The sequence below is a fragment of the Vigna radiata genome, chromosome 8 (genome assembly GCF_000741045.1).
Source record: "Vigna radiata var. radiata cultivar VC1973A chromosome 8, Vradiata_ver6, whole genome shotgun sequence".
NCBI lineage: Eukaryota > Viridiplantae > Streptophyta > Magnoliopsida > Fabales > Fabaceae > Vigna > Vigna radiata.
The window spans coordinates 17,219,037-17,230,969 of record NC_028358.1 but is presented as its reverse complement, the minus strand read 5'-3'; the positions used below and the strand labels follow the sequence as shown (position 1 = coordinate 17,230,969).

The following is an 11,933-nucleotide window of genomic DNA, read 5'->3' as shown; positions in this document are numbered from 1 at the left end:
TAGGGTTTTTGTGCTTCAACCGTCAAAAGATATCCACCCTAATGCGTGCAAGTCTTTAAATAGATCCTAAATACCAAATGGGCCAACGTCGCCAGCACTCAGCACCCTAACTAGGGGCAACCAACACTAATGCAGCGCAGGGAAACGACCGCGATTGTTTTTTATTATACGTTGCGGTTTTCAAACCGCGGCATATACAGGTGCGGTAAAAAGTTTGGGACTTTAGGCCGCGGTTACAACCGCGGTAAAAAGCTGGAGATATGACCGCAGTTCCCCCTGGAACCACTGCCAAAACCCCCCTTTTTTAAAAGGAAAAATAATTCTTTTAACAATAGGCCGCGGTTCGTGCTACAACGGCGACCAAAAACCTTTTTAAAAAAAATGTATAACTTTCTACCGCAGTTGTGGTCACAACCGCACCTATTCTCCTGGAATTGTTTTTAATAGCATGTACACAAATTCAACAGATGCAACACAATAATCAATGTTTACATAACATAATGTACAAAGTCTAATAACTATAAATCAACATGTTCAAATGTATTTTAAATCTAATAACTATGAACTATTATATAATCAAACTAAATATTTTGCAGCGGCATTCCTCAGGAATGAAAGTGGCTTTTTAGGTATTGTTGTAGTAGTCTTGAATCTCTGCACAAGACAATTGATAATAGTTAGTGTATATGAATTCCAAATGTTGGAGAAAATCAAAATTTGTTAAATTTAAATATTACCGTTTTCTAACCTCTTGTGATATGGGAACGAATAATGTGGGTCATCCAATAGTATCCACACTCATATGACCCCTTCTGTCTATTACACTACAATATATCATCACAATTGTAAATAGGTAGTGAAAATCATTAAAACAAAACAACTATAAGAAAGTATGACTTTAGCATATGTTAAACCTTGAGAGAAATCCATGCAAGCTTTCTACTATTAACAATTAATCTCCCAACCATCACCATACTTGCTGGAATATAACTATATAAAAAAAAGGTTTTAGCATTCATTTATATAACAAAGAAAGTCCAAACATTGAGGTTCTTACCAATCAACTTCTTGTCTAAGATGTGTGGGAGGAGACTTATGCAATGAGCAGAACCACAAAGCATAACTCTCTTGTATAGAAATAACAAGAAGCTGCCAATGGCGATGAAATTCATAATAACTTAATTATTATATATTAAAATCACATATGGAACTTTATTATGTTAACAAAGTTCACTTACCCAGATATATAAGGCATAAAATATATTTTCATGCCGCTTGCAAATCTTCTTGTGAGATGTGTTGTGATCTCATCAAAATCATTTATTTCGTGAATGAATTGGGGATCAATGAACCCATAATCATCATTATACCCCAAGTTGTTATTGATCCCAAACATATACCTAAAATCAAAAGTTAACTTTGATATAAGTATACTTGATATATAAATCAATTTTATATAAATAATTGCTCATAGACTTACATCATCCACAGTTGAAGTATTGTCATATTCAACTCTTCTGTTCCTGACACAAGCTCTCTAACATCTTGGCTATGCATGTATATTGGGACCTCAGAGCATCTCCCAAATATATTAGCATCATATTCAACCTCCAAAGGCTTATCTGCAATGGTGTCAGCAAGTAGCTGCAATGAACCAAGAGGATCGTCCTCAGATAGAGGAATCTTCTCCTGTGCATGTGTCTGTTGTTACATGGAAAAATAAGATAAGTTTTGACATCAATAACATGTAAACTTTAAAATTGAGAAGTGTAAAGTAGAATTCCATACCGGGGGATCAGAAACTGAACCAAACAATTGTTTAGGCCAAGTGATAAAAGACTGGAATGCATGTGTCACAATGAAAATCTCATTTGTGGGCAGAGGAACTGAGGCATTTGCTATGATAATGTCGTCTATTGAGACCTTCACCTCATCCTCTGATAGCTCCATACCATGAACAACAGTTGCTTCCTTAAACATTATTCCATGAGCTACCAACATCGTCTCGGTACCGTCTAAAATGTATAGCAGACATGGACTAACATCGTCCATGCCATCCCCTGGGATGGTTGGTGCTGAACAACTTCCTTTCCTGCTTCTCTTTGTTAGAGTAAATGTTAAATTATACAAAAGATGAAAATAATTGCACATAAATGTTTATTAATTTTACCTATGGAAGACACAACATGTTCCTATTCTTGTACAGGAGATGGCATCGGGCGCATGCCATAACTCTCAAACTGTTGTTGGAACATGGCGCATACCTCATTATAGAATTCATCCTTGAGCTCTGTCCTAAGCTTTGTCATAAGCTCCTCCCTAATGGGCCGTGGTGACACTTGCATTGCTAACCAAATATTAAGTGCCAAGCTCCTAAAGCAAAACATTGCAGCAGTCTTTCTCCTATTTTGAAGCCAACCTAACAAAAGGTCGTGACATGCTTGTTCCTATTTCCAAAAGTTGAACATATATACTTTCAAGAGTCACCTTTTCCTTAATTTTCTCTTCAATAATAAAGCATTGTTTGTGCATTCCAAGTTATGAATCAACACTTTAATTTTAGGTGGTGGTTGTACACTTTCATTTAACCTCTAAATGTTCCAACTTGTATTCCCAGAATTTTCCCTGCAAACAATAATGAAAATAATAAGCTCAGATAATTCAAATTAATTAAAATTAGAATTTCCGGTCAAATTAAGCACAATTAGCAAAAACGGGAAAATATCGAACATTTAAGCACAATTCCCTGATTAATTATAGTACAATAAATTAAGTGAAGTCAAGAAAATATTGACTCGTCAAACATTATTTTCACTAAGTTGTTTTGATTCAAAAGATTACTCTAAAGATTCCAAAAAAATAGCAAAAGAAAGAGTTTTTATAAGCAACTAATTCATCATCCCCCTTTTGGTGTTAAGAAACAAAGCATATTAATAGCACTATGTGACATTATCGAAGTTTCTACTCTTCAATTTTATGCTAACAATCTCCCTCTTTTTTATGATGATAAAAAGTTCTTTGATTCAAAGCTTTTTCTAACCTGTACTTATCTGTAACTCATACATAACTTAAAAAATAGATTAGTAGACAAGAGATAAATATAATTAAGCATAGATCAATATAATTAAGCCTTTAAACATATTTCTCCCTCTTTTTGATCATTATTAAAAAGAGTTATGTATAAAGAATTCTCCCCTTAAATTAGAGAACTCCCCTTTAATATAAACCATAAATAAATGAGATAAAATAAGCAATAAGGAAAATTTATTTTATTAAATAAAATAAAACGTAGCAAAAGAGAGATACAAAATACGAATGAAATGTATGAGGGGTGACTACTACTTATCACTATCATCGACATTTAGAGGTTGGACTAACCCCTCTAGAGCATGGACCCTATCATCTTCTAAGTTGTCTACTTCAACATGACCTCTTAGCTTTGTTTTGATTGCTACACACCAACCACAAAAATTTGTACATGTTGTAGGATAAGGGATGTAGATCATATTGTAAGCAATTCTTTAATTTCAATTAAATGAAAACACACAATATCTTGAATTTCATAATCCTCACTTTTCTCACATACATAATAGAAGAAAACTTACCTGGATCCGTTGTATATTTCTTTTTCTGTATGAGAACATTACTTTTAATCTTTCACTTTTCATAAACTTAACGTGTCAGTAATAAAATATTTTTCCTCTATTATGATATTTAACCCATTTTAATAAAATACCAAAATGTCCTTTATTGAAGTGAGAAGAGAGAGATTAATTTTAATAACTCTAAAATAATCCCTATAACTTTAATACCTTATATTCTAATAATCATCACATTAGAATTTTACATCAAAGTTATACTTTAAATTATATAAACCAATTCTTAAATTAATATAATTTAACACGTATAACATATATTTTGCATTCATTTTAATTTCTACAATATTATGTTGTGAATAAATCCTTTTTTCGAAAGTTCTCACGGGAAATTGCGAAAGATAAGTGATAGTTTTCTCAAATTATGTTGTTAGCACGCACTAAATTGTTCTGCTGCTGAGGTATCTAACTAAAACAGAGATGAGAATAAAAACTTTTGAGGATGGAAGAGACTTTTTTATTATTTTTTAGAATTTTATTTTATTTTATTTTATTTTATTTTTTACAGAAGAAAGAGATATTCAACAGCTGGATGGTGCAAACTTCCATTAGCACAAGGTGAGAACGTGATGTCAACTTAATGGAACAAAGAAAGTTATGATATAATTATGTTTCATAAACTGACCATCCATATACTAATAAAAATAGTAATAATATTTAATCATTTCCTTTTGGTTAGGTGGATTTTGGTGCCTCTCATTTCAGGTACATTTTAGCAACACGGATTTCACTTAATGGCATACAAATTTTAGATGAAGCAGGAAATGTTGCAACTGCAGAAGAAATAGGAACATATTCCAGAGAATCTACTGATAGAAAAGGAAACGTGCAGAATTGGGAACAAAAAGCAGAAGGGAAGGGAGAAGAAATGAAAAGCAGAGAAGAATGAGCAGAGGTTAGAAATATAAATATAAGCACAAGATGTTCGCAAAGATTAATTTTTGGCCTCTAGATATTTGACTTAAAATGTGGAAAATACGGTTAAAAACAATGATGCACTACAGAAAGAATCTATTTTCCATCTTAGTTCTCTAGCCTAGATATTCCAACCAAGAAGAAATAACAATTTCCAAGAAATGGAAAAGGCTATGTTCATTCCATGGAATAAAATCTTTTGCATTACTTTGCATATCGGAGACACATCATTCAACGGCCTTAGTTTTAACTTCTACCTATGCATATCTGACATTTGCCACTCCGAAACTTCAAAACACCTTCAATCTGCTTTTCTTAATCACAGCTCCCTCTAACTCCATTATATACCTCAGACATAGAATATTTTTCACTTCGCGTAAAAGACAAAAACTATGGCTCAATAAGTAGTAGTAGACTAGCTATACATTTCATACACAAGTAATAAATTATAACTCCTTAAGATGTTCAATTTCTTGTATGTAACTCTATATATTAACATAAAAAGAAATAAACTAATTTAGAACATTTTGAAAGAGAAAAAAGATAAATTTTAGTTTTTAAATTTGTTTAGCAAGAGAAGACTTACTCTGAGTGGAACTATATAGAAGTTAAGGTGTAGGTGAAAGTACTGCCACTAGTGTTTTAAATTAGTGTTGTGGTAGAGGTTATGTTGCAATGTTTGATGCTGTGGAAAATTGCAAACAAATAGAAATGATGTGGATGCAGAGAGCAGTTTAAAACAATGGTGACGACTAATTACTTTCTGTGATGACTATATATTTATGTGTATTATTGCAATATGTGATCGAATCAGCCATCAACTTTCCAGGTCAGTTTAAAGTTGACGCAAGTATGAAAGAATAATATGAGAAAAGATCTTGCATGTGTATAAATAAGTCTAAATGTTTGCATCCCAAGTTCACAAATAATCAGGGAGACCTAAGTTTCGTACAACATTCTTAAGCTATGTCTAACAATGAAGTTGCATCTGGGATGATTTATGTGAAATTCAGGCCTCACCTTCTTATGTTATTCATTCAGATGCTTCTGTCGTTTCTCTATTTTCTTGTAGAGGCTTCATTAAGCAAAGGGATGAACCCTCATGTCTTTGTTACCTATAGGCACGTTATTGGGGGCATAGCTGTGCTTCCTTTTGCTTATGTTCGTGAAAGGTACATCCCATATATGAGTCCGATTGTTGTAGCTCTTGCCTTCAAAAGTTTGTAAGAGTAATGTTAGCTCATAGTTTTTATACTGCATATAACTACTTTATTCCATTGTGGCAACTAGCAAGTTATGTTTAAGCAAACTTGTAGAAGCAAACATGTTAGACCTATGACTTTGTATGTCTGATTTCACATTTTCATCTTCGATTGTTACCTATTATTCTTATCTAACTTACTTTGCAGAAAATTATGGCCAAAGTTGACTATGACAATGTTCATTGAGCTATTTTTTCTTTCCCTCTTCGGGTACTGTTCTCAAGTCACGTTTTTTCTTTCACAGAAATACACAATATACCTGTTCAGGAAGAAACTTACATTTATGTTTGTTTTCCTTAATTGTGAAAAACAGGACCAGTCTTACCCTGAACATGTTTTTCGCAAGCTTGAAATATACCACTCCTTCCTTTGATGCATCCATGACTAACACAATCTCATCCCTTACTTTTATACTTGCAGTTGCACTCAGGTGAGTGGAAGAAGTTAATATTTTCAAAGATTAGTAATATTGTTGTGTCTATTTTCATTCTTGGTTTCATGATTCTTGTAAATAGATTAGAGGTTGTTGATGTTAAGAAGCCTCGTGGAGTGGCTAAAGTTTTTGGAACCCTGTTATCTTTGATTGGTGCATTGATAATGACTTTGTATAAAGGGCATACGATACAAAGCTTACGGGGTGCCCCGTTCCACGTCAGAGGCAATTTTGTTCATAATAACTGGATTAAAGGATCACTTTTGTCTGGTGCAAGTTGCATATCATGGTCTTTATGGTTCATACTACAGGTATATTTATTTATTTATCAATGCTCAGGTTATATATTCACAGCATGGCAAACTATGTAGTATTTCATTAAGCAGCTCCAAAGATTAGCATATTTTACAAGGGATTGAAATACACGTGCATTCAGATTTCCAAGAGTTTAAAGTGTATGCGTGGATTTTGCTTGACTTGTAGGCAGTCATAGCGAAGAAATATCAAGCACAACTGTCTCTAACAGTTTGGATAAATTGCATGGGTGCAGCACAGTCTGCCATCTTCGCTGTAATCGTGGAACACAGACCTAGAGCATGGCTCATTACATCCACTGTGGAACTCTGTTGCGTTTTTTATGCTGTAAGTAAAAAGATTAAGAGGCTGAAATTGAAAAGTGAGATCAATTCTTAAAAGGATTCTAACATAATCACACGTGAGTTATGACAGGGAGCTATATGTGGTGGTTTTGTTATATTCATCCAATTCTGGACTGCAGAACAAAAAGGGCCAGTCTTTGTCAGTATGTTTAATCCCCTTGGAACAATTTTGGTGGCTATCTTAGCATATTTTCTATTTGGTGAACAACTCCACACAGGCAGGTAGATAACATTTCAGATTTCACTGTTCAAACACAAAATATGTCTTTGTTTAACAGTTTTTAATTGTGTTTCACTGTTTCAGTTTATTGGGAGTAGTGTTTGTGATAATTGGTCTATACTTGCTGTTATGGGGAAAAGAAAGTGATCGAGATTACAACTCACAGGAATCTTCAGCAACAGATGTTGAGCAGAGAGAATGTAAGACACAAATAAAGATTTCGGAGCAAGAGGTACCGCAGAGGAACTTATCACAGGACACCAATTAACGGACGCATGATCCTAACATTGCCCAAAACTAATTATTCTAACAATAAGATGCTTTTTGCTCTACGATTGCTAGTTGTTTGTTGACTGCACAACCCCAAAAGCGTAATTAGACGGCACGATCACTTACTGATTATTAAATGTAACTTTAGGAATAAAACATGACCCAGAGACAAAGTGGTAAATTAAATTCCTATTATTGAAATATTTATAAAATGTTGCCAACCTATGACAGATTTGAGCTTTCATAAAGTATTAGTAGACTTCGGTGTTGATTTCATAAATACGACATAATATATTAATATAATATACGACATAAATATACGTGTATGTTTATAAATGAGCCTCCCAAAAATTACATCTATCCCCTGTAATTATCTCAGATTAGCTTCTTTCTTTTGGTTTTGATTTAATTTATTTAAGTATTTTTATAGTATAACTATCCAATGTTATAATCATGAGGACAAAAATAACGTTTTAAAAATTATCAAATAAAATTTGTATTTTTTTAACATTCAACCAAATGTTACTCTAGTTAGTTCAATTCGAATTAAGTAAATAAAATGACACAAATACAGCATATTTAACCGCTTAAATTAGGATGCACAATATCCTGTACAATAAACAGTCAACAATAATCTGGCTATTTTGAGAAACTCAACCATTTACAAAGCACAGCCAAATCAATTGCGCATTAACGAGCAGCCCAAGGACTTTACGATACAACATTTGCTGCTTACTACGTTGCTTCTTCAAGAGATGCTCGAATGGTTTCAGGGCTCAACAGTTTGTTTATGCTACCAGAGATATACGCCATAAAGTCAAAACAAGAAAAAAGTTAAGATACAGGGTTAAAATAGTAAATATAAAATAAACGCGCTCAAACCAAAGGAACTTACAATAATAGAAAATCCCCACTAGAGACCTGCTTCTCAGAAATCCATTCCGGTGCTAGTTCTTGCAACAAACTTAGCTGCTCTTCAACTTCACCTACGAATACAAACCAGACATAATTAGTACACAGAAAAACAATAAAATAGTAAATCACTTTCACATAAAACACTGCCTTACTTCTATCAACAATATCGCTGTGGCTTGAGATTATCTTGCTTACAAGCTCCACTTTCGTGATACAATTACGCTGTCGAAGCAAGAGGCGAATCATATCAAACAGCTTAGGGAGATTTGCTATCATTTTCTTCCTTTTCTTTGCTTGAGTGATAGCTGGGTCTCTTTCCTCCATTGCAATTCTTTCCTTTTCCCTAATCTGCAAGAGTCACAGTTAACCATGATCCCACCCATGCAAAGGGTTCGTGAAGTAGACAAACAAATAGTTTCCCAACATAAATCATTTATACCCACTCACTGGTGAAAAAGATACCAAAATTTAATTATTCTTCATGGGACAATAAGTAAAATGGAGAAGAAAAGACTCATTACAAACAAGAACAAGAACACGTTCACTCCCTAAATTAATAAATAACGAATATGTAGGGCATACCGATTGGATAAGTTTTCCAGGGAGGATGTCAAAAACGTCATCATCTATTGGTAAGGCACCAGTATTGTCTTCATTCATAGCCTCCTTGTTCTTCACTGGAGTGTCAAATTTTAATGACCTTGAGCGAGGTGGACGCCTAGCTAACTTGTTCAAAGAACTGGTAGATTGGTCATCTGGGCTCATATAATGTCTTTTGGGTGAACACAATGCAGGTGTGGCACTCATCAACCTAATTGGAGTAGAAATAAGTTTAGCTGGGGTTGACATGGCATCAATGCTTTTAAGAGAACCATCTTTGTTTACTGTGCATTCATTGATTTCTCTAGCTGGAATTGAGACGGCATCAATGCTGGTGAGAGACCCATCTTTGTTTTCGGTGTACTCAAAGGTTTTTCTCGTGGGAGTTGAGACGGTACCAATGCTCGTCAGAGACCCATCTTTGTTTTCCGTGTACTCAATGGATTTGCTTGGAGAAGAAGGGAGAGCACTGGATGGTTCCAGAGATGCACAACTTGTTGAACAATTTAAACTACTGGCGGCTTCTGAAGCCAAATCAAATGGGGAAGGTTGCAATGAATCTGATGGAGAATTTTGTTGTACATCATCTGCTCCATTTAGTTTAACTTTCAAAGAAAATCGAGCTCTAAAGGATGGAGCAATGACAGAAGGTGCTTTCAGATGCTCATTAGGCAACTCAACTGATGTCTTGATAGGTACTAACAATTTTTCATCTATGTCACCAGACTCTGTATTATTGACAATGTCATTGTAGCGCATGCAGGTTGACAATTTCGTTGGGAGACGAGTTTCTAACATGTCCAAAATATTATCTTTCTTTGGGCGATTGAATGGCTCAGGCAATGTTCCTTCTGGAATTTCATCAACCTACACATAGAAGCATCCTTCAGAGCAAATAATATGCATAATTAAAAGGTAATTGACCTGATTGAGGGCGTAATTGCTCATTATAGAACAATATGCGGGATTCACTAAAAAGTAATTATTATGATTGCTCTCATGATAAAAGAACAACTGGGTTCATTAAAAATCATCATATAAACTGTGAATTTCCAAACAGAGGACCAAGACTTAAGTTGATACAAGAACTCAACGGCTTGGCTCCAGCAACAAAGAAATTTCAAACCAACACAGTCATTAGTATATCATGGTATGCATACCTAAAATAATGTTGCACAATAACCACAATTTTGAATAAAACCAGACAACCACTGAGAAATGCTTGTCAAAAACAAAATTCAAGGAGAAATTTAATCCAATTTAATCCTACGCAGAAATAAATGATTCGCGATAAATCTCATCAAGCAGCTAAATGGTTTTGACGTGACTCACCTCGGGATGAGATTCCAAAAAATCCCTTACTCGGGACTGAAACAACTTCTTCAACGACACTCTCCTACGTTGAGGGTGCCCTTTTGCATCAGACTCTACCGCTTCAGGGTTTAAAGAAATATGAATATCCGGCTTCATACAACAAGTCCGTTCATCATGCACAAGAAACTTCTTAAGAACAATAGCCTCAGGCAAGATATATTTCAATTGGGCTAGATGCCCATGAGTAAACCTCCTAACCAAATAAAAAACACGCAATTTCATTATTTGATACGAGGCTTAAAAAAATGCCAAAAATAATAAAAATGAAAAAATATATAAAAAGACTCATATTAAGAGAGACAAAAACAATCCGATTGATCGGCACCTGTCAGTTAAAGATTCAATTCTAGAACTGATCTCTGTAAAGGATGGAGTCTTCCCTTTGAGGCGGAACATTGAAATCAAAGTATCCAAACGATCGAAGAATTGATCCAAAATCTCATATCTGCATACCAACCATAAAGCGCATCTAAAATCAGCAAAACATTTAAAAGAATGCCCTGGATTTAAAAAATGAAACGTGAATTACTTTTCGGGAAGCTTGGAGGATTCATCATCAGTAATCTTGGATTTACTGGGAGAAGAAGGCCACAGTGAGATCTGTCTCCTCACACTCTTGCTCTGCTGCGACGATGTCGTTTCACTGCGTCGGTTCATTTCCTGTAAACCTTTGCCAGCTTTCCTTATGTCAGCGATAGAGAGCGCGACGCCGCGGTTACGGATCCGCTGTGGCGGTTTCTCCGGCGTCTGGGAGCTGAAGCGAACGGGGCTTGGCGATTGGACCTTGGAGCTATGCAGATTGGGTTTCTTGGATCTGCCTCTGCAAGATGGAGATGCAGCCTCCGAGCATTTGTCCATGGTGCTGAAGAATCAGTGATGTGTGACAGGGGAAATGAAAAATTAGGGTGGATTCATATATATGCTTCTTTTTTTCGCGGGAAAACTGATGTTGCGCGCCTCTTAGCGCGTACACGCCGTTGCTTCCCGCCAAAAACAAGACCTTGCTCTCTATTAATCCCCGAGGTAATAAGCCCGAGCCTGCAAAGATGCGTCTTGTTTTGGGCTTCAAGTTACTTGTTTTGCCTTAAAAACAAAATTAATAATAATAATATTAAATACAAACATTTGTATCCTTCCAGGATCATGAGTGTATTGCTTTTTATAAATTTAAAATGTAGTTTAGATATAATTTAGATTTAATAAAATAAATTGAATTTAGAATTTATATCAATTTTAACTAGTTCAATTAATTTATATTCTTTTAATTTAATATAAATTGGATTAAATTTATTTTGTCTATCAGATTAATTCATCTATTTGCCTTAACTTAGGATCAATCTAATTTAACTTGAATATTCTCAACTTGATTGAGAAATTTTAGATTAAAGAAAATAAAAAAATGTAAAATATATTTGTAACAATTTGCAAATAATTTTATTGACGTAGATAATAAAAATAATTATTTAATAAATGAAATTATCAAATTACAAATTTTATTTTATTTATTATTTTAATTGTTTTTTTGTTTTACTTTTATTGTTGTGCTTTAGTTTTAAAAAAAAATAAAAAATATTAATTTTGTTCACATTTCATGTAACGAGCATTAATCAAATCCATTCTATTAATTTT

General features: G+C 34.2%; 2 protein-coding genes across 3 annotated transcripts; one reads left to right on the top strand and one right to left on the bottom strand.

The window, feature by feature from the left end:
- Positions 1 to 5,294: 5,294 nt before the first annotated feature.
- LOC106770309 (WAT1-related protein At3g18200-like) lies at positions 5,295 to 7,679 on the top strand. 2 transcript variants are annotated; one of them, XM_022785072.1, is made up of 8 exons: positions 5,295 to 5,400; positions 5,644 to 5,743; positions 5,981 to 6,043; positions 6,147 to 6,263; positions 6,349 to 6,577; positions 6,750 to 6,908; positions 6,996 to 7,147; positions 7,230 to 7,679. In XM_022785072.1, the coding sequence occupies exons 1-8, from the start codon at positions 5,340 to 5,342 to the stop codon at positions 7,411 to 7,413; spliced, it is 1,065 nt and encodes a 354-aa protein (XP_022640793.1). In that variant the 5' UTR covers positions 5,295 to 5,339; the 3' UTR covers positions 7,414 to 7,679. The 2 variants fall into 2 exon arrangements, with proteins under 2 accessions (XP_022640793.1, XP_014511611.1); XM_014656125.2 differs by lacking the exon at positions 5,295 to 5,400 and having other exon boundaries at positions 5,513 to 5,743.
- Positions 7,680 to 7,975: 296 nt separating this feature from the next.
- LOC106769827 (CDT1-like protein a, chloroplastic) lies at positions 7,976 to 11,319 on the bottom strand. The gene is made up of 7 exons (XM_014655602.2): positions 10,834 to 11,319; positions 10,630 to 10,749; positions 10,263 to 10,497; positions 8,913 to 9,797; positions 8,483 to 8,678; positions 8,311 to 8,401; positions 7,976 to 8,208 (listed from the first exon to the last, which is right to left on the bottom strand). Exons 1-7 carry the CDS (start codon positions 11,160 to 11,162, stop codon positions 8,151 to 8,153), a joined length of 1,914 nt encoding a protein of 637 aa, XP_014511088.1. The 5' UTR covers positions 11,163 to 11,319; the 3' UTR covers positions 7,976 to 8,150.
- Between the last annotated feature and the right edge of the window lie 614 nt (positions 11,320 to 11,933).